Source organism: Nycticebus coucang, chromosome 5 (assembly GCF_027406575.1).
Source record: "Nycticebus coucang isolate mNycCou1 chromosome 5, mNycCou1.pri, whole genome shotgun sequence".
Taxonomy (NCBI): domain Eukaryota; kingdom Metazoa; phylum Chordata; class Mammalia; order Primates; family Lorisidae; genus Nycticebus; species Nycticebus coucang.
The window spans coordinates 55,120,124-55,146,148 of record NC_069784.1 but is presented as its reverse complement, the minus strand read 5'-3'; the positions used below and the strand labels follow the sequence as shown (position 1 = coordinate 55,146,148).

General features: G+C 46.4%; 2 protein-coding genes and 2 pseudogenes across 10 annotated transcripts in view; all 4 read right to left on the bottom strand.

The window, feature by feature from the left end:
- Nucleotides 1–1,000: 1,000 nt before the first annotated feature.
- PSMD4 (proteasome 26S subunit ubiquitin receptor, non-ATPase 4) lies at nt 1,001–13,565 on the bottom strand. 2 transcript variants are annotated; one of them, XM_053590768.1, is made up of 10 exons: nt 13,477–13,565; nt 4,792–4,932; nt 3,863–3,977; nt 3,421–3,507; nt 3,118–3,186; nt 2,748–2,963; nt 2,266–2,374; nt 1,938–2,069; nt 1,793–1,860; nt 1,001–1,287 (listed from the first exon to the last, which is right to left on the bottom strand). In XM_053590768.1, exons 1-10 carry the CDS (start codon nt 13,500–13,502, stop codon nt 1,117–1,119), a joined length of 1,134 nt encoding a protein of 377 aa, XP_053446743.1. In that variant the 5' UTR covers nt 13,503–13,565; the 3' UTR covers nt 1,001–1,116. The 2 variants fall into 2 exon arrangements, with proteins under 2 accessions (XP_053446743.1, XP_053446744.1); XM_053590769.1 differs by lacking the exon at nt 13,477–13,565 and adding an exon at nt 8,125–8,145.
- On the bottom strand, nt 8,268–10,686 carry LOC128586428 (ras-related protein Rab-32-like; annotated as a pseudogene).
- Nucleotides 12,179–12,303, bottom strand: LOC128587053 (uncharacterized; annotated as a pseudogene).
- Nucleotides 13,566–19,348: 5,783 nt separating the features above from the next.
- PIP5K1A (phosphatidylinositol-4-phosphate 5-kinase type 1 alpha) overlaps nt 19,349–26,025 on the bottom strand; it is a 69,412-nt gene continuing 62,735 nt past the window's right edge. For 5 of the 8 annotated variants that reach the window (XM_053590740.1, XM_053590746.1, XM_053590742.1 and 2 more), the window contains 2 exons: nt 21,215–21,260; nt 19,349–20,994 (listed from right to left, as the gene is read on the bottom strand). In XM_053590740.1, coding sequence (XP_053446715.1) covers nt 20,992–20,994; nt 21,215–21,260 — 49 coding nt within the window. In that variant the 3' untranslated portion in view covers nt 19,349–20,991. The remainder of the gene's footprint in view (nt 20,995–21,214; nt 21,261–26,025) is intronic. The other 3 variants (XM_053590738.1, XM_053590743.1, XM_053590745.1) reach the window with 1 other exon arrangement.

Here is a 26,025-nt window from a genome sequence, read left to right as displayed (position 1 = left end):
CTTTCTGTATTTTCATTTTGTTGTTATGCTTCATGGTCTAGATTTCAGTATTTTATTAGTATATGTCAAATAGTTACCTCTTTTTTTTTTTTAGAGAAACAGAGTCTCACTTTGTCGCCTTTGGTGGAGTGCCGTGCCATCACAGCTCACAGCAATCTCTAACTCTTGAGCTTAGGTGATTCTCTTGCCTCAGCCCCGAGTAGCTGGGATTACAGGCACCCGCTACAACACCCAGCTATTTCTTTGTTGCAGTTTGGCTGGGGCTGGGTTTGAACCCACCACCCTCAGTGTATGGGGCCAGCCCCTACTCACTGAGCCGTAGGCACCGCCCATTTACCTCTTTTACTATAAGCGGCAAGGGTCATGTGAATTTTGCATTCTACTCCTATAACCCACAAGAAAACCTGTTTGGTGTTCCACAAAGATACACCATGCCTTATGCTGTGGCTTCTTAGAGCCCACCTATCAATGTCAGGCCTGAAGACTGCCAGGTCCTCAGTGTCCCACGTGCTGCCTACTTTTCCTACTCTTATCTCCTGCCGCTGGAGCCAGTCTCTGAGCTACTCCTTAATTGTTCAGGGCTCAAATAGAACCTCCAGAAGCCTTCAGAGAGGCTGCAGAGCTTGGCTCTTCCTCCACTATTCCCAGTGCTTCGTTCCTGCCTCTCTTTTGGCACTTATCAGAGGTATGGCATTTACATTTGGGTGCTTTCCTGGTCCCTGAGTCCCCAAGGATCATGATTCCTTTCTACTCACTTCTGTGGCCTCAGTGCCCAACACAAAGTAGGCTCTTGGCAAAGCTTCTCTTAAAGAGAAAGTAAAGCAGCCCCAGGGCAGTAGGGACTGAGAAGGACTATCTCAGAAGGAGCTGGGGGGAAGGCGAGGGGGTCAGGATGGGCAAACAGGAAGTGAGACTCAGAGATATGGACAGTGAAGGCTCCTTCAGGCCACGTGCTCCTCCTCTCCAGTCAAAGCTACCACCACTTGAAGCAAAAAAGAAAAAAAGTCACCAAGCTTTATTTAGGTTGTAATGGTTACAGACAGCGCACACCTAACCCGTCCACAGCCCACAGGCGGTACCCTGAGCAGGTTCAGCTTCCCTTTCCCCCCTTCAGTCTCACTTCTTGTCTTCCTCCTTTTTGTCCTTCTTGCCATCCTTGGTGGCCTGGGAGGCCAGGGAGCCCATGGCATTTCGAATGGCTTCATTGTTGGGATCCACTCCTGGAAGGTTCTCTAGGACACTCTGAAGGAACTCGGGGTCCTGCATCACATCATAATCATCCTCTTCCTGAAAAAAGGTAGAGATGGCTCAGGGTGGGGCACAGGTTGGCAGAGAGCAAGCAGGTATGACAGACAGAAGCATATGGCCTGAGCCCATCTCTCCTGTGTGGGCACCTCTAATCAAGGGAAGGGACAAATTGGCAAAAGCTACACACAGTATGAATGCAAACATGTATTACTGACCAAATCAAGGAGCCTGAGATTTTGCTAATTGAACTCAGAGGGTTAAAACAGAAGCCAGCACACTCAGGATTCCTGCTGTCACACAGCCAGCTCTCATTTATCCTCCTCCCAGACGCTCTAGTCACCCTCCAGGAACCTTAGGACCTTTCTCTAACTCTGACCACTAGCATTCTGTGGCCCCTGCGAGGTCCACAGACAAGAAATGAATGTCCCAAGTTTCCTTCTCCCACAGGACTCACGTATGGTGCCCTGAGGAGCAAAGAGCCCAGTCTTAGTGTGTGAGGATCTGAATTGTACTTTAAACCTGACGGGGGCAGGTTAGCCCTCACCTTGGCTGGCTCAGATGTGTCCATGGCTGAGCTGGCATCGATATCTCCTGATTCTGCCTGGCCAAACTCTAAGGAAAAGAGATCAGTCTGTTCAAATCCATTTCCTCACCCAACCCTCTGCATTACCACCCAGGCCCTGGCACACCTGCTCCCTGCAGGGACATCTGCATAGCATATGCAATCTGCTCTTCTTCTGTCATGCTGCTTAGGTCAGGGAGCCCGGAGCGGCCAAACTCCTGCTGGCTGATGGTCATCTTTAGCAGGGCATCATCTGAGTCTGTGAAAAGGAAACAAGGAACATGGTGGAACTGGTGCTGCATCCACACAGATCCACTCCCAAAGCCACTCCCTCAGCCCGGCCCTGCTGGGTACTCTTACCCTGCCATGCCTCCCCGCTCCCCTGCAACATGTGCACCTAGCTTTCAATGCTTAGCACCCTGTCGTCCCAGGACATCAGATTCCACCTCTTTTACCTTCAGCACCGGTTGCAGCAATACCAGCCTCAGCAGCAGAGGCCGCAGCTGCCCGCCGGGCCTCCTCCTCCTGCCGTTGCCGCTGCTCTTCCATGGAAACACGAAGGGCCTGGAGAAGGACAGGAGAAGATCAGACACTGCCCTCCTGCATTCTCACTGGAGCTGGGGAGTCAACTGAGGGTGTGGGAAGGCGGCATAACAAGTAGCTTCTGCTTCTCCTATGGGGAAGAAGCCAGAGGGATAAGCAGTGGCATGGGGAAAAAATGAAGGACTTGGAAGAAGCAAGTGAGAAGTCTGACACTGGCCCCTGTAAAGATCAGACGGAATTATGGGGAAGAGGGAGTGGAATCAGGTCGTGGAAATTGAATGCGTGTCATGGCGATGTTTAGGACTGTTTAGCACCGCTGAATCTCTGTAACAAGTATGTCAGTAGAGGACAAAGAAGGACCCCTGCGCTCTACTGGGGATCAACATTTGCTCACCAGGGCCAGCTCAGGATCAGCGCTGGGATCTACTCCAAATTCAAAGTCACTGGCACCAAGACCCAGCATGGCACCACCCTCGCCAGCCAAAATGGGGGAGCTGATGAGAGCATCGGCCAAGCTGGGCCCAGGAGGCACCGTCACCAGGTGGGAGCCGCTTCCGTCTTTGCCATTCAGTGTGTTTACAAAGGCTGTCAGCTTGTCTGTGTTCACCTCCTGGGTAAGGAAGAACAGAAGATGCCCCTTTAGACCTGACGCTCCCCATTCTGTGTCACTTCTGTGTCATTCTCCTAGCAGCATGGGGCCACCTCTGGGGAAGGATTGTTCTGTTTACAACCAAGTCAGTGCCCCCTACTCAGTCTCTACTCACCTCTTCCCCAAAATTGATAATGTCAACATTTACTTTCTCTTTCTTGAGGCGTTTAGCCAGTTTCACCAGCTGGGAAGGGAGAAAAATCAAGCAATTTGTTCCATACTTGAGGGTGAAAGAACATGCTCACAGAAGCACACAGAATCTGCTGGCCTCCCCAAGACCCGAACAGCAACACTGAAACCTGCATGTCCACTTTCCCCAGAACCAAGAGCCCCACGCCTTGGCCAGATGCCCCAAAGGGCTGGAAAGCCTCCTTCCAAAATGCAGGCCGCTGCACTCCCAGCTGTCTCGTGGACTCACATCCTTCTCGTTGTCCTCCACTGGGCTCCCCACAAAGGCAATGATGCGCATCTTGTGATTCTTGCCCTGTCGGTGCTTCAGAGCCAGCTTGCAAAGGAAGAGGAGGTCCTGTCAACCAGTGCTTTCCTCTGTCACTATTCTGTTTCCTGTAGTTTCTGGGTATCTCACGTCTACCATCACACAAGACTGAACAACCCCCTTCCTGCTATGCCTCTTCATGGATAGAGAACTGATTAATTATCAGTTCTAGGAATTTTTCCTTTCACAATCCTCAATGATCCTGGGACTCACACCCCCCAGTAATCCTCCACTCCGGGGTAGCTTCCTTTGGCCCTCTCGGTCCTCTTGCTCTGGTTCTAGCTCAAGATTCCAGAGGGGAAATGACTATGTTGGGGGCAGAACCTCAGAGCAGCGAGAATAGTCAGGGCCCTGCAGGACTCACATGGGCCACACGAATGCCAGTGCAGAAGGTGATCTTGCCCTTGGGCTGGACAGTGTGGAGCTTGGACAGGATGCGGCCAGTGTCGGGGGTGAGAGTGGTCAGCACTTCACAGTCGCTGGGGTGTGGGAAGAGCATTTTAGGGAGTTCTGGTCAGCACAAGCTCCTCCTAACCATGTTTGACTCAGCCTTTCCTTAGAGACCTGGACAATAACCAACCTCTATTCTTCTTAAATGCCTGGTGCTTAGGGCAGGGTGAGGTGGCTCACACCTGTAATACTAGTATTCTGGGAGGCTGAGGTGGGCAGATTGCTTGAGCTCAGGAGTTTGAAATGAGCCTGAGCCAGAGCGAGACCCCATCTCTAAAAATAGCCAGGGGCTTGGTGCCTATAGTTTAGTGGTTAGGGTGCCGGCCACATGCACTGAGGCTGGTGGGTTCAAACCCAGCCCAGGCCTGCTAAACAGCAATGACAACAATAACAAAATAGCTGGGCATTGTGGCGGGCGCCTGTAGTCCCAGCTACTTGGGAGGCTGAGGCAAGAGAATCGCTTAAGCCCAAGAGTTTGAGGTTGCTGTGAACTATATGCCACGGCATTCTACTGAGGGTGACATAGTGAGACTCTGTAAATAAAACTAAAAACCAGCCGGGCGTTGTGGCAGGCGCCTGTAGTCCCAGCTGCTCGGGAGGCTGAGGCAAGAGAATCACATAAGCCCAAGAGCTGGAGGTTGCTGTGAGCCCTGTGACGCCGCGGCACTCTACCGACGGCAGTAAAGTGAGACTCTGTCTCTACAAAAAAAATAAAGAAAAAAAAATAAAAATAAAAACCAAAAAAAAAAAAAAAAAAAGGCAATCTCGTGGCATGTTTTGGGCAGCACACAACATGTTAACACCACCCACCTACCAAAGCCCCTCCTGCTCTGTCCCCCATACTTGGCCAGTGTGATGAGGCCCACGTTGTTCTCAGGGTTGCTGCGGGTCTTGGAGTGACATACTATGTTGACAGCATCCTGTTGGGCCTGCAGCCGGGTGGGTAAGAAGTCCCCATTCCGCATGTACTCACTGTTGTCCACACTGTCAGATTGGGAAAAAGAATAATTAAAGAGAAGAAATGTTGAAGAATCTCTCTGAAACCTTCCTTCCAGTTCCAGGGACCCCTTTCCCACACCTTTGTGTGAATAACACTGTGGTGAACAGCAGCAGTTCCCAGTATTTGGAGAACACAGAAATCACCTGAAACTTTTCTTTTTAAATATACAGATGACCAAGTCTTACCTTAAACTAACTCAGAATGACGGAAGGAGAAAAATTCTAAAAATCTCCATAGGCAATTCTGATAAGCAGCAAAAGTGGTGATCTATTGATATACCATAGCATATAAAAAATTATTTTATTGGCCAGGCGAGGTGGTTCATGCCTGTAATCCTAGCACTCTGGGAGGCCAAGGCAGGTGGATTGCCTGAGCTCCCAGGTTCAAGACCAGCCTAAGCAAGAGCGAGACTGCATCTCTAAAAATAGCTGGGCATTGTGGTAGGCGGCTGTAGTCTCAGCTACTTGGCAGGCTGAGGCAGGAAAGTTGCTTGAGCCCAAGAGTTTGAGGTTGCTGTGAGCTATGACGCATGGCACTCTACTGAGGGCAAAAGTAAAACTGTCTCAAAAAAAAAAAAAAAAAAACAAATTTTTTTTTTTTATTATTCTATTCTATTGGACAGAGTCTTGGTCTGTTGCCAGGCTAGAATGCCATGGCCTCAGTGTAACTCACAACAACCTCAAACTCCTGGGCTCAAGATCCTCTTGCCTCAGCCTCCGAGTAGCCGGGACTACAGGCACACCTTATTAACGCCCAGCTAATTTTTCTAATTTTAGCAGAGACAGGGTCTCGCTCTTGCTCAGGCTGGTCTTGAACTTCTGAGCTCAAGCAATCCACCTGCCTCAGCCTCCCAGACTGCTAGGATTACAGACGTGAGCCTGGCCTTAAAAAAATGTACTTTTAGGTGGCACCTGTAGCTCAGTGGGTAGGGTTCAGGCCATATACACTGAGGCTGGCAGGTTCAAGCTCAGCCCGGGCTAGCAAAAATCAACAATGACAACTACAACAAAAAAATAGTCAGGTGTTGTGGTGGGTGCTAGCAGTCCCAGCTACCTGGGAGGCTGAGGCAAGAGAATCACTTAAGCCCAAGAGTTTGAGATTGCTGTTAGCTGTGATGCACGGCACTCTACTAAGGGTGACATAATGAGATTGTCTCAAAAAAACAAAAAAGTACTTTCATAAGCTACATTTAAGTGTTATCATGGATAAGTAGTCTAAGTCTGCCATTAATAGAAAATAGTCCAAATATAGGAAATGTAAGGTAATTTAAAAATATTTATAAACTGGGCACAGTGGTTTATGCCCATAATCCTACTGCTTTGGGAGGCCAAAGTGGGAGTTCAAGACCAATCTGGGTAACATAGCAAGACATCGCTACAAAAAAAAAAAAAAAAGAAAAATTAGTCAGGCAAACAAGTGCTCACACCTATAGTCCTAGTTACTCAGAAGGCTGAGGCAGGATACTTTGAGCCCAGAAGTTTGAGGTTGCTGTGAGCTATAACTATAATGATGCCACTGCATTGCAGCCTGGGTGACAGAGCAAGACTCTTGTGTCAAAAAGAAAAAAAAGTATAAAATAGGGCGGCGCCTGTGGCTCAGTCGGTAAGGCGCCGGCTCCATATACTGAGGGTGGCGGGTTCAAACCCGACACGGCTGAACTGCAACCAAAAAAAAAAAAGAAATAGCTGGGCGTTGTGGCGGGCGCCTGTAGTCCCAGCTACTTGGGAGGCTGAGGCAAGAGAATCGCTTAAGCCCAGGAGTTGGAGGTTGCTGTGAGCTGTGTGATGCCATGGCACTCTACCGAGGGCCATAAAGTGAGACTCTGTCTCTACAAAAAAAAAAAAAAAGTATAAAATAACACACACATGGCAGCACAGGTTGCAGAAAAGCACAATCCAATCATCTAATTAAACACTTAACAGCAATGCCAGCCGCGGTGGCTCATGCCTGCAATCCCAGCACTCTGGGACGCCGAGACAGTGGACAGCTTGAGCTCAGGCGTTGGAGACCAGCCTGAGCCAGTGAGACCCTCTGCCTCTAAAAATATCCAGGTATTCAGTGGTATCTGTGGCTCAAAGGAGTAGGGTGCCAGCTCCATGTGTCTGGGGTGACGGGTTCAAACCCAGCCCCTGCCAGAAACTGCAAAAAAAAATCCAGGCGTTGTGGCGGGCGCCTGTAGTTCTAGTTACTTGGCAGACTGAGGCAAGAGAATCGCTTGAGCCTAAGAGTCTGAGGTTGCTGTGAGCTAAGAGGCATGGCACCCCACAGAGGGTGACAAAATGTGACTCTATCTCAAGAAAAACAAAAACAAAAAACACTTAAGGGCTTTGGAGGCTGGAATGAAGTACAAAAATGAAGTTTCATGGATTTCTGGTCTCACCTCTTCTATCCCTGCAACTTTTCACAATCTAAGTCTCCAGATTAAAAAAAAAAAATTTTTTTTAAAAAGGTATCCAGATACAAAATACTATTTCTAGCTTCCCAGAGGCCAAAAAAAAGGGTAAAAGAAGCAGTTATTAAGCCCCTATAGAGGATCATTGGGGTGGCATGGCTTCTTTTTGAGTAATTTAATGTTTAAGAGGTGTTACATCAGCTACAACTGGTCAAATTATATTTAATAATAACAATTTTACATGAAGTACAAATTTTTTTTTTTTTTGAGACAGAGTCTCAAGCTGTTGCCCTGGTAGAATACTGTGGCATCACAGCTCACAGCAACCTCAATTTCTTGGGCTTAAGCGATTCTCTTGCCTGAGCCTCCCAAGTAGCTGGGACTACAGGCACCGGCCACAATACCCAGCTATTTTTTGGTTGTAGTTGTCATAATTGTTTGGTGGGCTGGGCTGGATTCGAACTCGCCAGCTCTGGTGTATGTGGCTGGCGCCCTAGCCACTTGAGCTACAGGTGCGGAGCCGAAGTACAAAAGTTTTGAATAGAAAACTGCTAAAGAGAAACTTCAAGCCTTAGTGGGTTAGGGTTAGGGGTACAGAGTATAAAAACCTCACTCAGAAGGGAGGATGGAATACAAAGACAAAAATATAGACTTGAAATGACCTCAGCACTGGAGGTAACTACCTAGTCCTTTCATTAAAACAACAATTTGGAAGGAAGGCTTACAAAATCCCGAGGAACTGTTATTTAAAAAGATGCTTACGGCCAGGCACAGTGGCTCTCACCTGGAATCCTAGCACTCTGGGTGGCCAACGTGGGTGGATCACTTGATCTCAGGAGTTTGAGAGAAGTCTCGGCAAGAGCAAGGCCCTGTCTCTATAAAAATAGAAAAATGGGGGCGGCGCCTGTGGCTCAGTGAGTAGGGCGCCAGCCCCATATGCCGAGGGTGGTGGATTCAAACCCAGCCCCGGCCAAACTGCAACAAAAAAATAGCTGGGTGTTGTGGCGGGCAGCTGTAGTCCCAGCTACTCGGGAGGCTGAGGCAAGAGAATCACTTAAGCCCAGGAGCTGGGGGTTGCTGTGAGCTGTGTGATGCCACGGTACTCTACAAAGGGCCATAAAGTGAGACTCTGTCTCTACAAAAAAAAAAAAAAAAAAAAAAATAGAAAAATGAGCTGGGCATGGTGGCACCTGTAGTCCCAGCTACTCGGGAGGCTGAGGCAAGAGGACTGCTCAAGCCCAAGAGTCTGAGGTCGCTGTAAGCTATGATGCCATGGCACCGTAGCCTGATGTAAGAGAGTGAAACTGTCTCCAAAATAAAGAAATTCCATTTTCAAATAAGCGCAGGCATACAATGGTGCTGTATTCTGATGTGCGCCTGTGGGAAGATTCAGTCTGCTTTTCATCCACAACTCTTTCTCAGAAATTCACTCAGAATGGAGGCAGGCACAGGAGAAGCAGAAGCCATGTCAGCAACACTGGGATTTGCTCATTGCTCTCAAGGTTTCTTGATCTAGTTTAATTTTGTCCACATAATTTTCTTCATTAGGAAAGCTCTGGTGGTTCGAAAGAATATTTATTCCCCACTTGGGAACTGGATGGCTTTGTCTATGTTTATGTTATACTTTGCAGAGGTTTCAAACCACCCAGTGAAATCATGTTCTTTGCAGAACTGGTCCATCTAGGAAAGATTCTGGCCACCATCCCTTTTCTGGTCACATTTGTTAGCTTAAAGGACAGCAGGAATAGGGCTTCCATTTGGAAGAAAACTGCACCAACAGCTTCCTTGTAGCATTCTCAGGTCACGTTGCCAAACTGTTCCTGCCCCAAGATGTCCTACAGCTGCAAGCCCACCAGTGTCCTGCTGTGCCAGTTGAAGACCTTGAGGGCAAAGTCCACCCTGACAGTGGTCTGGTAGTGCTGTGAGAGGAGCTGGTGGACATAGTACTTGATGATGGGGGTCTTGCCAGTGACAAACACCTTGAAGAGGTGGTCTGCTGCAAGGGCTGCTACCCAGCCTGGGTCCTTGGCTTACCTGCTATCTATCAGTGCCATGGCTCTGGTGCATGCTTGGGCTCCCCACCAGCCCCCACCCTGCCACACACGCTCCTAGATAATAAATTCTCTCTCTTCTTTTTTTTTTTTTTAGACAGTCTCACCCTGTTGTCCTGGTAGAGTGCCATGGTGACATAGCTCACAGCAACCTCAAACTCTTGAGCTCAAGCGATTCTCTTGCCTCAGCCTCGCTAGTAGCTAGGACTACAGGTGCCCACCACCACACCCACCCTAGAAGATAAATTCTTGACAACCTGAAGTCTCTGACAGCTCTAACAGTCAATAATTTTATCTATGCTAACGGAAGAAAGCAGTGCCTAGATAAGACACCTCATTTCTTTTTTTTAGAGACAGAGTCTCACTTTGTTGCCCTTGGTAGAGTGCCATGGCGTCACAGCTCATAGCAACCTCCAGCTCATGGGATTAGGCAATTCTCTTGCCTCAGCCTCCTGAGTAACAGACTACAGGCGTCTGCCACAATGCCCAGCTATTTTTTGTTGTAGTTTGGCCAGGGCCAGGTTCAAAACCACCACCCTCGGTATATGAGCCACAGGCACTGCCCGACACCTCATTACTATTGGCAATAAAATATGGGTTTGGGGGAAATTTTCTTTCTTTCTTTTTTTTTTTTGTAGAGACACAGTCTCACTTTATTGCCCTGGGTAGAGTGCTGTGGTGTCACACTGCTCACAGCAACCTCCAACTCCTGGGTTTAGGTGATTCTCTTGCTTCAGCCTCCCGAGTAGCTGGGACTACAGGCGCTCACTACAACACCTGGCTATTTTTTTGTTGCAGTTTGGCTGGGGCGGGGTTTGAACCCGCCACCCTCAGTATATGGGGCCGGCGCCCCACCCACTGACCCACAGGCGCCACCCCAAGGGGCAATTTTTTTGTTAGTATGCTTTGTCTGCCAATAAAAACAAGCCAAAAATGCCAGAGAAGTAATTAAGAAACTACTGGGAAACAAAAAGAAAAGGAAATATGGGTTGAGTACCACTAATGGGAAAGTATAAAATCTGAAATGATCCAAAATCAGAAACTTTTGAGTGCTAACATGATGTTACAGGTGGAAAACTCCATACCTGACCTCATATGATACGCGGAAAACTAAACAAAGCTGCACAACAGTTTATTCAGAATCTCAAGGGAGAAAAAGACCCACCCAGCTTGCTTCAGTGGTGATATTCTATTTTTTTTCCAATCAAGCCCAGATTCCCCCAGCACAAGTACACCCACAAAGAGCAATAAAATGGCACTGGGGAGGCCAGTTGCACCAATGGCAGGTTCCCCATGATGCCTCACATGGGCCAAGACCCATGGACATCATTCACTGTGATTTTTTTGCTTATTCTATGCTCTGTGGTATAAAAATAGTATTGAAAATGTCAAAAATGCCTGCATAATATCCTCAGAGTAATACAAATATTCCAAAATTTGAAAAGATTGGAGATCTGAAACACTTCTGGTTCTAAGCATTTTGGATAAGGGATATTCAACCTGCATTAACAGTCACACTATGGCTGGGTATGGTCGCTCATACCTGTAATCCTAGCCATCTGGGAGGCCAAGACAGAAGGGCTGCTTAAGGCTAGGAGTTTGAGAACAGCCTGAGCAACAGTGAGAATGCCATAGCTACAAAAAAAAGAAAAATTAGCCAGGCTCAGTGGTGTGTGCCTGTAGTCCCACCAACTCTAGAGGCAAAGACAAGAGGATCACTTGAGGATAGGAGTTTGAGGTTGCTGTGAGTTACGATGATGCCACTGCACTTTAGCCGAGGGCAACATAGTAGGACACCTTCTCAAAACAAACCTCTCACCCCCAAAATATACACATACTTGATTCTATTCCTTATTCCCCCAAATGCTGGGCATTTACACTTCACAGCTTTGTATATGTATGCCCTTCACTTATCTCTCCTTCTCAACATCTGTCTGATTCCTCTTCAAATTTTTCTTTCTTTTTTTTTTATAGTTGGAGAATTCACATTTATTGAATAACTGATGTGCCACAACCTGGAATTTCTGAATTCCAAATACATAAATTTCACTTTTTGAACATTTGATCTGTTACTTTTTAGCACCAACTGACAAACTTCCCCTGCTAGCCCTTCAATCTGCTTTAATAAAGAGTCCTTTGCTTTATCATTCTCCCGGGGGATGATCTACTGCCCTCCTTTCTGCACAAATTTGGGCAAACCAACTGGTGATGGCAAGAGTGGATGTCAATGAAGTCGTCCACACAGCTAGAGACACAATCTTCCGTGTGGAAGTCTAGAGTCCAGGCAATTCCCTGGCCTGTCCACACATTTCTTCCAACACAGCTCCTTGGAGTGATGCACCTGTGCAGGGAACTGTGCCCTCTGCTGTTCCCCGCCACCAGGTGCTGCAACTCCGCAATTGTTAGCTAAGGGCTCTCCTCTTCAATTTTTTCTTGAGCACTCCCCAAGAAAACGAATATACATATAGTGCTTTCCAGTTTACAGAGCAGGATCACAGGCTGATGTCACCACTATTCCCATTATATAGACAAATAAAAGTGATAGATGGACTAACATTCACAGGAACATGCAGCTCCACATACGAGAAAACATAGGTTCTTAGATTCCAAATCCTGCTCTCTTTCTATTTTACCATGTTCTGCCCTAGTGGCTGCCAAAGGTAGAAAATAAAAATACACAGGTCTCAGTCAAATGTGAATTTCAGATAAACAACAACTAACGTTTTAGTATAAGTATGTCCCATGCAATATTTGGGACATTTTTTTAACCTTTTTTTTCTCTTTTTAATGGGCACCGGGACCAATGATCACCAACTGCCCAGATACCAAAAAATTATGCTTCTGAAATCTCTTGATGTCGATTCCGCACGAAGAGCAGTTGAGTTGCCCCACTTGTGCTAGGAGCCCCCTTTTTTGGGGACACATTTATTTTTTACACTAAAAAGTATTAATTGTTCATCTGAAATTCAAATTTAACCAGGCATCCTATTTTTGTTTTTTTTGTAGAGACAGAATCTCACTTTGTCACCCTTGGTAGTGTGGCGTCACAGCTCACAGTACCCTTCAACTCCTGGGCTCAGGCGATTCTCCTGCCTCAGGCTCCCGAGTAGCTGAGACTACAGGCGCCCGCCACGACGCCCGGCTATTTTTTTGCTGCAGTTTGGCTGGGGCCGGGTTTGAATTGAACCCACCAAACTCGGTATATGGGGCCGGCGCCCTACTCACTGAGCCACAGGCGCCGCCCTAGGTATCCTGTATTTTATCTGGCAACACTACCCTCCTCCAAAAAAGAAAAAAAAGAAACTTCTTAGGTGTTTGTTCCATCTAATTGGCAATTTGTATGTGTTCACTTATTATTCTGCACTGTATTCTATGCTCACACTTAGAAGGGACTATTAAAACTCTGCCAAAGTTTATGTCCTAAGCTTCTAATGTGACTCACAACTCAGTCCAAGTCTGAGACTGATGAAAAGAGCTAGCTCGTCGGATAAAAGCCTGGACTTTAAATCTTGACTTCACCACTTATAGTTGTGTAACTTCGAGTAAGTCGCTTAAAATCGCTGAGACTCATCTCATGAGACTTAAACAGAATCCTCAACTACAAAATGGAGGGATGTTTACTTTAAGTGTTGCTGTGAGGTTTAAGCAAAGTAAACACAATGTCTGACACACAGAAAGCAATCTCTAAATGTACCTTTAAAGATGATACAGGGCAAGGTAAGGCAAGAGACGAGTGAATTGGAAACAGGAAGCACTAAGACTAACGCGATGAGTCCAAGAAGCAGGACTCTGGCTAAAGGCCGACCTGGGGCTGGTCTAAAAAAGACGACGCTCAAATAGAGAAAAACAGCAGGGATCGGACAGCCAATGCTGTCCGGGGGTTGAGGGGTAACGGGGGTGACTCGGACCTGTCCGCCTCTCCCGGCCCTGGGATGACTCAGGGAGTCGATCGGGCTCTTTCCCTCTAGGCCCAAGGCCATATATTGTCCATAAGCCCCCCACCCTAGCCAAGGAGCGCCTGGTCTCCGAGATTCACGCACCCGGGACGCAGTCCCGCCCCCACGAGCCCCCAGCTAGCCGCTCACCAAACCATAGTGCTTTCCAACACCATCTTGCCACTTTCCTCTGCTGACCGCTTCTCCCAGACTGCCAAACAACAACCCCTCCAATTGGCCCACCGTTGTAGCCAATCACAGATCTCGACGCGGCCAGCTGGTTCCGCCCCATCCTTCGCGTTGAATTCTGGGAGTGGTAGGCGCAGCAGAAACAAACTGGTTATAGCAGACGTGGGTAGAAGCCAGTATCCCAGAAAGAAGGCCTCACCTCCCTTTCCTGGCATTCCTGTTCTCAGGTGGTGTACCCCACTGGCCAGATTTCAAAGAAGCTTGGAAGAAACATTTAAAGTGCTGTGGCTGTGTCTATTCCAGCATCATCACCCTTTTTTTTTTTTTTAAAGAAACTTTTTTTTTTTTTTAGTTTTTTGTCCTAGGCTGGGTTTGAACCCACCACCTCCGGTATATGGGGCCGGCGCCCTACTCTTTGAGCTTTCACCCTTTTTTTTAAAAAAGAGTCTCACTATGTCACCCTCAGTAGAGTGCTGTAATGTCACAGCTCACAGCAACATCAAACTCTTGGGCTTAAGCGATTCTCTTGCCTCAGCCTCCCAAGTAGCTGGGACTACAGGCGCCCGCCACAATGCCGGTCTGTTTTCAGCATCATTTTTAAAAAGTGCAGGGATCACTTAGGAATGTTCTAGATTCCTCAGTTCCCTGTAAGCACTGCTACTACAAGCTCTCATACCCCTGAATTAAATTTGTTTGCGTATCTAGCTCTTCTTCCATTTAATTAAAGAAGGACAAGTGTCTTTTTTTTTTTTTTTTGTAGAGACAGAGTCTCACTTTATGGCCCTCAGAAGAGTGCCGTGGCCTCACACAGCTCACAGCAACCTCCAGCTCCTGGGCTTAAGCGATTCTCTTGCCTCAGCCTCCCGAGTAGCTGGGACTACAGGCGCCCGCCACAACGCCCGGCTATTTTTTTGTTGCAGTTTGGCCGGGGCTGGGTTTGAACCCGCCACCCTCGGCATATGGGGCCGGCGCCCTACTCACTGAGCCACAGGTGCCGCCCAGGACAAGTGTCTTAATCCTTGCAATTACCTAAACTCAGTACAAAGCCTGACACAGGGTAGGCGCCAAAAAAAAAAAAAAAAAAAACGACGAATTAACCATTTTAACTAATCTTCCAAAGCGCAAACCAGTAAACTTTTTTTTTTCTTTTTTTTTTTTTTTTGAGACAAAATCTCACTTTGTCGCCCTCGGTAGAGTGCTGTGATATCATGGGTCACAGCAACCTCAAACTCTTGGGCTTAAGCAATTCTCTTGCCTCAGCCTTCCAACCAGTAGCTGGGACTATAGGCGCCCGCCACAATACCTGGCTGTTTTTAGAGATGCGGTCTCACTCAAACTCCAGGCTGGTCTCCAACCTCTGAGCTCAAGTCATCCACCCACCTCTGCCTCCCAGTGCTGGGATGACAGGTGTGAGCCACCGCGCCCGGCCAACCATTTTTGTTTGTTAATCAAGAATAAAATTCATGAGCTCAGCAGTCTTTTAACACTGAGGCTGGTGGCTTCCAATCCGGCCCAGGCCTGCTAAACAAATAGCCAGGCCTTGTGGTGGGCGTTTGAAGTTGCTGTGAGTTGTGATGCCAATAGGACTCTACCCAGGGGTGACATAGTAAGACTGTCTGGGGGAAAAAAAAAAAAATTATAAAATCCATGCCCCCACCTAGTGGCTCAGCCCTGTTATCCTAGCAGTCTGCAAGGCCCAGATGTGTGGATTGACTGAGCTCAGGAGGTGTAGACCAGCCTGAGGCACAGCGAGACCCCGTTATGACACCACGGCACTCTACCCAGTGTGACAAAGCAAGACTGTCTCAAATATATAAGAAAATAAAATTCAAAAAATATATATTTTTTTAATTTAAATTTTATTTAAATGTAAACTATTAGTCAAATCATTAGAAAATCAATAATGAAAAATAGTTCTTTAGGGTTTTCTCCTGGAAAATATTTTTGTTGTTGCAGTTTTGGGCCAGGGCTGGGCTTGAACCTGTCACCCTCGGCATATGGGGCCAGCGCCCTACTCCTTGAGCCACAGGTGCCGCCCAAATTCAAAATATTTTACACACACACACACATACCCAATTGGAAATCCCAGATCTCTATCTGGAGGAGGGAGACTAAGAGAGGAGGAGAGAAGGGACATTCATGCCTACAGAATACCATACTTAGGGATAGGAGGTAGGAGTATTGTAGATATTATCTAGGTGTTGGTAAAGATTTTTTTTTTTTTTTTGTAGAGACAGAGTCTCACTTTATCACCCTCTGTAGAGTGCTCTTGTGTCACAGCTCACAGCAACCTCCAACTCCTGTGCTTAGGCAATTCTCTTGTCTCAGCCTCCCGAGTAGCTGGGACTACAGGTACCTGCCACGACGCCCGGCTATTTTTTTGTTGCAGTTTGGCCAGGGCCGAGTTTGAACCCATCACCCTCAGTATATGGGGCTGGCACCCTACCCACTGAGCAACAAGTGCTGCCCAGTGTCAGTAAAGTTTTAATGAATATCTTTAAAAATGGGTAACCATCATAGTTTGTACAGGAGTAAAATTTCATATATTTAGAAGAAAAAACATGAGACAGGAAAGAGGGAAAAAAATCATTGAAAAGTTCAAACATAACAACCAAAATATCTAAAAAAAAAAAAAAAATTAAAATTATTTCTTTTAAAAAGCTACACAATGGCCAGGCAAGGTGGCTCACACCTGTAATCCCAGCACTCTGGAAGGCTGAGGAAGATGGATTGCCTGAGCTCAGGAGTTCTGAGACCAGCCTGAGCCAGAGTAAGACCATGTTTCTAAAAAATAGCTGGGTGTTGTTGTGAATGCCTGTAGTCCCAGCTAGTCAGGAGGTTGAGGCAAGTTTGGGGGTGCTGTGAGCTATGACTTCACAGCACTCAACTGAGGGTGACAAAGTGAGACTGTCTCAAAAAAAAGAAATGAGATTTTTTATCTCTGATGAATTATCTTTCAGAATAGCTAAGATCGACATGCTTGGGAGTAAAACATTAGGCCAGATGAGGATTTCCAACTTTATATTATTCCATGATTCTGATTTCTCTTTTAGAAGTTTCACACTAGGGCGGCGCCTGTGGCTCAGTGAGCAGGGCGCCGGCCCCATATACCAAGGGTGGCGGGTTCAAACCAGGCCCCTGCCAAACTGCAACAAAAAAATAGCCGGGCATTGTGGCAGCCGCCTGTAGTCCCAGCTACTGGGGAGGCTGAGGCAGAATCGCCTAAGCCCAGGAGTTGGAGGTTGCTGTGAGCTGTGTGATGCCACGGCACTCTACTGAGGGCAATAAAGTGAAACTCTGTCGCTACAAAAAAAAAAAAAAAGAAGTTTCACACTAATAAGCTTGACTTGTACCTGAATATATTTTATAGCACACAGCTGTAGCTTAAGCACTAGCTGCTATTGACCGCTAGAGGGATCCTCTGATCCTAAGAGGATCTTTGCCCCACTCAGCAGTTTTGAGCACACTGAAGGAGTGACAAGGTTAGGGCAACAAAGACCATTTTCATGCCTACAACATTTTCAGATCCAATTCCTTCCAATTCCTTATCCAGTCCACAATATGGCTGAACCTGTGGGTTCAAATCCAATTCAAGCCTTTGAGAACCTTACATCTGAATTATTAGTCTAACCAGTCTGCTTTTCTACCAGTTCTGATAGAACTTCAACAGATTAGTCCCTGAATTATTTTTCCAGAGACAGGGTCATGCTGTCACTCAGGCTGCAGTGCAATGGCAGGATCTCAGTTCCCTACACGTTTGAACTCCTAGATTCAAGCTATACTTTTGCTTCAGCCTGAGGAGTAGCTAAGACTACAGGAGACCACTACCATACCTGGCTAAATTTTCGTATTTTTGTAGAGAGGTTTAAGGTATGTTGCCCAGTGGGACTACAGGCACCCACCACAACTGCCCAGCAATTTTTTTTGTTGTTTTTGGAGTTGTCATTGTTGTTTATCCAGCCCAGGCCAGGTTTGAATCTACCAACTTTGGTGTATGTGGCTGGCGCCATAACCACTGCGCTACACGTGCCAAGCCTGAATTATTTTTTTATTATATGGTACTTAGGGGCAAAAATGTTACATGGGTTCCCACTACCTTCAGCTTAAAAAACCCTCAGCCTTGGCTCGAAGCCCATAGCTCAGTTGAGTAAGTGCGCCAGCCACATATATTGAGGCTGGCAGGTCCAAGCCCAACCTGCTAAAAACAACTCCAACCAAAAAAAAAAAAAAAAAAAAAAAGCTGGGCGGTTGTGGTGGGTGCCTGTAGTCCCAGCTTCTTGGGAGGCAGAGGCAAGAGAATTGATTAAGTCCGACTTTGAGGTTGCTGTGAGCTGTGACACCACAGCACCTACTGAGGGCGACATAGGGAGACTCTGTCTCAAAAAAGAAAATTCCTCAGCCTAGCAGTAGTGTTGCCTCTATCCATCTGCATCCACTCCAACATTCTCACCAGTTTCTTATTTTCTAAAACAAATCATTCTCATGCTTCTGTGTCATTGTGCTGAAATAAAATGTTTCTGAACACTTCTAGCACATAGTAACCTTAAGTTTCCTTCCATTTTATGTTCTGTACCACTCTTTCAGAGTACTTAAATCCTTAGGTGGGTCACATCTAACATGCTGCTTGTGTATGTATGCACATCTTCTCCTCTCAGACACTGGAAACCTGTAAAGGATGATTACTTCTTCTTTTTTTTTTTTTTTGTAGAGACAGTCTTACTTTACCGCCCTCGGTAGAGTGCCATGACATCACAGGACTCACAGCAGCCTCCAGCTCTTGGGCTTTCGCAATTCTCCTGCCTCAGCCTCCCGAGTAGCTGGGACTACAGGCGTCCACCACAACACCTGGCTATTTTTTGGTTGTAGTTCAGCCGGGGCTGGGTTTGAACCCGTCACCCTTGGTATATGGGGCCGGTGCCCTACTCACTGAGCCACAGGCGCCACCCAGGACAATTACTTCTTTTGACCTCCAACTACTCTGTGCATTTGGAGATTTTTTTTTTTTTGTAGAGACAGAGTCTCACTGTACCGCCCTCGGGTAGAGTGCCGTGGCGACACAGGGCTCACAGCAACCTCTAACTCTTGGGCTTACGCGATTCTCTTGCCTCAGCCTCCCGAGCAGCTGGGACTACAGGCGCCCACCACAACGCCCGGCTATTTTTTGGTTGCAGTTTGGCCGGGGCTGGGTTTGAACCCGCCACCCTCGGCATATGGGGCCGGTGCCCTACTCATGAGCCACAGGCGCCGCCCCCTTTTTTTTTTTTTTTTGAGATGATGAGAGTCTCTCTTTGTGACCCTCCGTAGAGTGCAGTGGCATCCCATCTCACAGCAACCTCAAACTCTTGGGCTCAAGTGATTCTCTTGCCTCAGCCTGCCAAGTAGTTGGGACTACAGGCACCCTCCACAACGCCTGGCTATTTTTAGAGACGGAGACTTGCTCTTGCTCAGGCTGGTCTCAAACCTGTGAGCTGAGGCCATCCTGTCTTTGGCCTCCCAGAGTGCTAGGATTACAGGTGTTGAGCTACTGTGCCCAGCCTTGGACAATGATCTTAACAAGACAGGGAATAGTGAAAGGTACAGGAACAATGTTCAGTTAACTTGTTTCTCTCCAAAGCTTTCTCACCTTCATACCTTAGAAAAAGCCTTTGTCCCACCCTTTTTTAAAGTTGTTAAGATGGTGGGTGTGGCTGAGAAATAGTGAATGAAGCCACAGACTGAAGCTGAAGTGAGGAAAACAGGAAAGGATGCACGCAGCTTTTGTTCAGGGCAACAAGTGGTGGAGTAGGAGGGTGGAGCAGACAGTACATGAAAAATAATCAAGAATAAGAGGCCCAAATAACTGATTAAAGTTTAATACATTAAAACCAGATATTTATCACTTATATTGCATTTGCCATTTCTGAACAATACAAAGTAGAGGCAAACAGTGACACTTCATAAAGTTGTTGATTTTCCCATTCCTTTCCCCAAAACCCAGCCCTCCCTCAAATATTCCCTCCCATCCCTTACAGAACTCTGTCCTGAATAAAACACTTAAATACATCATAAATAGTAAATTATGAAAAAAAATAGCAAGAATTCTTTCTTTCTTGTAAAAAAAGAACATGGCAGCAAAGACAGGAAGCCAAAAACTGGCTGGGGGTGTCTAATATAGACAGTTATTTGGGGTATGGGCTAACCTACTATCAAGGTAGGGTGGGGGTAGAGAAGGGATAGTATGGGAATTCAACAATCTGCCTGAGACATCAGGCCCCCTTCTTCCCCTGACAAAAGTGAAAGGATAAGAAAGAGGACCGAAACTCTTGGAGATGGGGAGGAGACAGCGTTTGTAGCCCCCATTTCCACCCTCTCTGCATAAAGACAGGGGGCAGGACATGCAGCACAGCAATGACCTCACCAAGGCAAGAATCTTCTGGCTGACCATGAGTTGTAAGAAATTATTCTCTAGCCTCACAAATAAGGACTGCCTGTTAAACAGACACAGGTGCCCCCCTCTCCATCTTAGCTCCATAAACAGCAGAACACTGTTGGAAAAGGTGGGAAGAGCAAAAAAATCTCCTTTGGAGAATGATCTAAAATTCATAAGTCTTCGTATTTAAAAAACAATCAGAATACATTTCGAATTGCAAAATAGTAATAATCATTACGGGCTGGCAGTGAGTAGGGTCCTACCTAAGAAGGGCTCTGATCTCTCAGCCACATGACTACCCTAGTTTTAACAAAAGGGGTAATCATTACCCCATATTTCACTCTCTCTATTCCTTCAGCCTTTAAGAAATTCATCAAGAGAGGAGGAGTTAAAGAGGAGCTGCTCTTGGCAACCAATACACTTCTCTGCAAACACTAGGTCTCTTCTGAGGGAAAGCTATAAACAGGCATCTCTTCAACCCTTCTAAAGCTTTGATCTGAAACTGGCACAAAATTGTGTACTGTTTGTTCTTTTCCTTTTTTAAGGAAAAAAAAAAAAGAGGCTGGGAGATGGTTAAAAACCATACTACCCGAAAAACATTTACAAAGTTTAAAGGGGTCTTCTAGGTACCAGAGAGAAAGACTAAAGTAGGAAAATGTGCCAGCTAGTCTGTCATGAGGAAATTAAGAGTCCAGCTCCTGGTGAGATGTAGATGAGGGTTAACAAAACCACCATGTCCTGCAACTCCATTTCCAACATGAAAAATGGGGGTTTGAAAAATATTCAATTATGGAAGCCAAGGTTAGCCAGTTGAAAATTCGTGCCACCCAACTCTGGAGTGGAAGAGATGCTGCGATCTTCAAGTGTCTGAGGCACTAATGTCCATGTATGAGGAAGGGGAAGGAAAAGAGATTCTTCTTTAGGAAGGTGATGGAGAGCGCCACTCACTCCATTATACTCCTTTTTTGATGACCAAGAAGAAAATTCAGCATTGCTGGGGCAAGAACTGACATCTTGAAATCACAGAGATTGTAGATCCTTGTTCCAGAAATTCTGAGGGTTTTCGCTCACTGAAAAAGCAAAAGGGTATAAAATTAAGGATGTAGAGTGAGTATGTGATGAGGTAGGAATGAAATTCAACTTAATTTCAACCTGGTCAGCAAAGGTAAATTTTCTAACTATAAGGTATTAAAAGCATAAAATTTATCAAAAAGCAAGATTTAACTTCCATTTGGTGATTCTCTTTATGCCCTTCAAAGCATTTACCTTCCCCACATCCCAGACACTCACATGGGTAAATTCTGACTCTGCAACTTCGAGCTTTTCCAAGGTTGTACTAAGTAGAAAAAAATAATGGAGGTAGAAAGGAAAAGAATTAGAAGATAAAAAAGAACTCTTCTCTCAAGTTAAATCTCACAATGCTTCTCTGTATTTTACTTTTTTTTTTTTGTAGAGATGGAGTCTCACTTTAGGGCCCTCGGTAGAGTGCCATGGCATCACACAGCTCACAGCAACCTCCAACTCCTGGGCTTAAGCGATTCTCTTGCCTCAGCCTCCCAAGTAGCTGGGACTACAGGCGCCCGCCACAACGCCCAGCTATTTTTTGGTTGCAGTTCAGCCAGGGCCGGGTTTGAATCCACCACCCTCGGTATATGGGGCCGGCACCCCACCAACTGAGCCACAGGCACTGCCCTGTATTTTACTTTATAAACAATTTAGGATTCAGAAAGATGAGGCTAAGTAAGATGCTACTAGAGTTAGAAGCACATTGTTTGTTTTTTTTTGTAGAGACAGAGTCTCACTTTACCGCCTTCAGTAGAGTGCCATGATGTCACAGGACTCACAGCAACCTCTAGTTCTTGGGCTTCAGCGATTCTCCTGCCTCAGCCTCCCGAGCAGCTGGGACTACAGGCGCCCGCCACAACGCCCGGCTATTTTTTGGTTGCAGTTCAGCCGGGGCTGGGTTTGAACCCACCACCCTCGGTATATGGGGTCGGCGCCCTACTCACTGAGGCACAGACGCCACCCAGAAGCACATTGTTTTAATTATCAATTTAGTTTCTTAAAAACTATAAAATAGACTGGGGTGCAGTGGCTCACACCTGTAATCCTAGCACTCTGGGAGGTCGAGGAGGGTAGACAGCTTGAGCTCATGAGTTTGAGACCAGCCTGAGCAAAAGCGAGACCCCGTCTCTACTAAAAATAGAAAAACTAAGGCAAGAGGATCACTTGAGCCCAAGAGTTGGAGGTTGCTGTGAGATGTAACACCAGGGCACTCTACCCAGGGTGACAGCTTGAGACTCTGTCTCAAAACAAAAACAAACAAAAAACACAGGCTCAGCGCCTATAGCTCAGTGGCTAGGGAGCCAGCCACATACACCGGAGCTATTGGGTTCAAATCCAGCCCAGGCCTACCAAACAATGACAACAACCAAAAAATATCCGGGTGTTGTGGCGGACGCCTGTAGTCCCAGCTACTTGGGAGGCTGAGGCAAAAGAATTGCTTAAGCCCAGAAGGAGTTTAAGGTCGGCATTCTACTAAGGGCAACATAAGTGAGACTCTGTCATAAACAAACAAACAAAAAAACAAAAAACGGGCAGCACCTGTGGCTCAAAGGGGTAGGGCACCAGCCCTATATGCCGGAGATGGTGGGTTCAAACCCAGCCTGGCCAAAAACTGCAAAAAAAATAAAAAACACCACCACCACCAGGGTGGCACTTGTAGCTCAGCGGGTAGGGCACGGGCCCCATACACTGAGGGTGGTGGGTTCAAACCTGGCCCCAGCCAAACTGCAACAAAAAAATAGGCAAGCTGTAGCCCCAGCTAGTCGGGAAGCTGAGGCAAGAGAATCACCTAACCTAAGCCCAGGAGTTGGAGGTTTCTGTGAGCTGTGTGACACCACGGCATTCTACCAAGGGCAATAAAATGAGACTCTGTCTCTACAAAGAACAAAACAAAACAAAAAACCCAAAAAAATATATATCAAATATTTCCTACCTTTCTTTTCTTTCTTTCTTTCTTTTTTTTTGTGTGGGGGGAGGGGATAAGAGTCTTGCTCTGGAGTGCAGGGGCCTTATCATAGCTTTGAAGTCAAGTGATCCTACCCCCTTAAGTCTCCTCAGTAGTTAGGACTACAGATGTTTGCTATCACACCTGGCTAATTTTTAAAATTTTTATATTTTATAGAGATGGGGTCTTGCTGCTTATCTTGCCCAGGATGGTCTTGAACTCCTGGTCTCAAGTGATCCTCCCACTTTGGCCTCTCAAAATGCATGAACCATCTAGACCGGCCCCTAGTACCTTTTTTGTCAATCCCCAGGTGTGGCAGCAACCTCTATGATTATCCTTAATAATCCCTGCCTCCTGATATTTGTGCCCTTGTGTAACTCATTCCTCTTGAGTATGGGCTGCACTTAATGATTCTTTTCTAGTGAACAGAAATGTTGCACAAGGGACAGAATGTCAAATTCTGAAATTAGGTTACAGAAAGCCTCTTGGATGCATGTTCTCGAATTAGCTTGCTCTGAGGGAAGTCACCTGCTGTGCTGTGAGCTATCCTATGGATGGGGCAGTGTGACAAGGAACTGAAGAAGTACCACTGGCCTATAGCCAGTGATGAACTGAGCCCTGTATCTAACAGCCTTCAAGGAAATGAATCCTGCCAACAATCATATAAGTGAACTTGAGCTGATCTTCACTCGGGCAAACTTTTAGTCTGACAGCCTGAACAGAACCTCCTCAGAGATGTTGAACTAAAGGCATTCCCCAAGCCACAGAAGTTGAGTTAGTAAATGTTTGTTATTTTTGATCGCTAAGTTCTGGGTAATCTGTTATACAATAAATAATACCTGGAATAAGGTACTGCTGTAACAAAAATCCAAAATGGCTTTGAAGAGTTTTAGTGAAAATGTAGTGTCCTGAATAAGGTGAATATATAGACTTTTGGATTTAAAAAGAAGGTTGCCTATGAGGGGTTAAAGGGAAGTGATAAAAATCTCATTGCCGAATGAAAGGAGATCCTTGGGATGGAGTGGCACTAAGTTTAGCAACAGTATCATATATAAAGCCAGGCACAGTGGCTTACGCCTATAATTCTAACACTTTGGGAGGCCGAGGGGCGAGGATCACTTGAGCTTAGGAGGTCAAGACCAGCCTGAGCAAGAGTGAGACCCCATCTCTAAATACAAAATAAAGCAGGCATGGTGGTGGTAGCCTGCAATCCCAGCTACTCAGGAAGCTGAGACAGGAGTCAGAGATTGCAGTGAGCTATAATGACACCACTGCACTGGATGATAAGAGTGAGATGCAGTCTCACTAAAAAGCTCTATGTCACCCTCAGTAGAGTGCTGTAGCGTCACAGCTCACAGCAACCTCAAACTCTTGGGCTTAAGTGATTCTCTTGCCCCAGCCTCCCAAACAGCTGGGACTACAGGCAACCCCACAATGCCTGGCTATTTTTTTCTTGTAGTTGTCATTGTTGTTTAGCTGGCCTGGGCTGGATTCAAATCCAAGGCACTGCCAAGAAAACGTGGTTTGTGGTCTAAAGATGAAGCCAAGGGTATGGCTATACATTAAGACCTCAAAAAAATAAAAAGTGATGCTTTCAAGTACAGTCATCCCTCAGTTTCCACAGGGGACTAGTTCCAGCAGTCTCCCTGAGTATGAAACATCCTCAGGAACTCAACTCCCTTCTTGAAAATAGCACAGTTATTCATACACATATAAACTATGTACATCCTTGCATATACTTTAAGTCTGTACACGTTCTACACAGACACAACCAGCTATCACCAACTATTGTAGGCCTAACTATATAGTTTACCTCAGCAATAACATTTTCTGGGAATTTTTTCCTCTGAGTATTTTTTCTTTTTTTTTTTTTTGTAGAGACAAGAGTCTCACTTTACCACCCTTGGTAGAATGCCATGTCACACGGCTCACAGCAACCTCCAGCTCTTGGGCTTACGCAATTCTCTTGCCTTAGCCTCCCGAGAAGCTGGGACTACAGGAGCCTGCCACAACGCCCAGCTATTTTTTGGTTGCAGTTTGGCTGAGGCTGGGTTTGAACCTGCTACCTTCGGTATATGGGGCCAGCGCCCTACTTACTGAGCCACAGGCACCACCCTTTTTCCTTTTTTTTTTTTTTAAATCAGAGTCTCAAGCTGTTGCACTGGGTAGAGTGCTGTGGCATCATAGCTCATAATAACCTCCAACTCTCGGGCTGAAGCGATCCTCATGCCTAAGTTTTTTTGTTTTTTTTTTTTTTGGAGACAGAGTCACACTATGTTGCCCTTAGTAGAGTGACACAGAGTGACAATTCACAGCAACCTCCAACTCTAGGGCTCAAGTCTCTTGCCTCAGCCTCCCAAGTAGCTGAACTACAGGCACCTGCCACAACGCCTGGCTATTTTTTGGTTGCAGTTGTCATTATTGTTTAGGTGGCCTAAGCTGGGTTCAAACCCACCAGCCTTGTGGCCAGTGTTGTATGTGGCCAGTGCCCTAACCACTGTGCTACGGGTGCCGAGCCTTCCTTGGGGTTCTTATCATTAGAAAAAAAAGCAGGCAGGGCTCCTTGGCTCATGCCTGCAATTCTAGCACGGGAGGCCGAGGCAGGTGGATTGCTTGAGCTCACGAGTCTGAGACCAGCCTGAGCCAGAGTGAGACCCCCACTTCTAAAAGTAGCCAGGCATTGTGGTGGGTGCCTGTAGTCCCAGCTACTTGGGAGGCGGAGGCAAAAGAATCGTTTAAAGAGTTTGAGGTTGCGGTGAGCTGAGATGCCATGGCACTCTACCAAGGGCGACATAGCGAGACTCTTTCTCAAAAAAAAAAAAAGAATGCATATAGTAGTTATTAACACCTGTTCACCATTGTATGGTGGGTGTATGAGGAACAGATATTCTGCCTCTTTAGTTTGAAAGGATCTATACATAAGGAGTTGTGCTTAAGGAATTACAGGTAAGAAACTACTAAACTTACACCTACTAAATTTGGGTGACAAAATTCTGGGCTTTGAGCCAATGGAGACTTTGGATACATTGTATGTGGAGAAATGTGAATTACTGGGGGCAGAAGGGCAGACCATGACAGAAAGTTTCTAAGC

Bases quoted from the DNA above. Each gene is read 5' to 3' on its own strand.
- PSMD4 (XM_053590768.1), bottom strand. From the start codon at position 13,502: ATGGTGTTGGAAAGCACTATGGTTTG. The intron at 3,508-3,862 runs GTGAGTCCTGCA...TTCCTTTGCAAG, and splicing joins CTGGCATTCGTGTGGCCCAT to CTGGCTCTGAAGCACCGACA. The intron at 2,375-2,747 runs GTGAGCAAATGT...GTCCTTCTCCAG, and splicing joins CTGATCCTGAGCTGGCCCTG to GCCCTTCGTGTTTCCATGGA.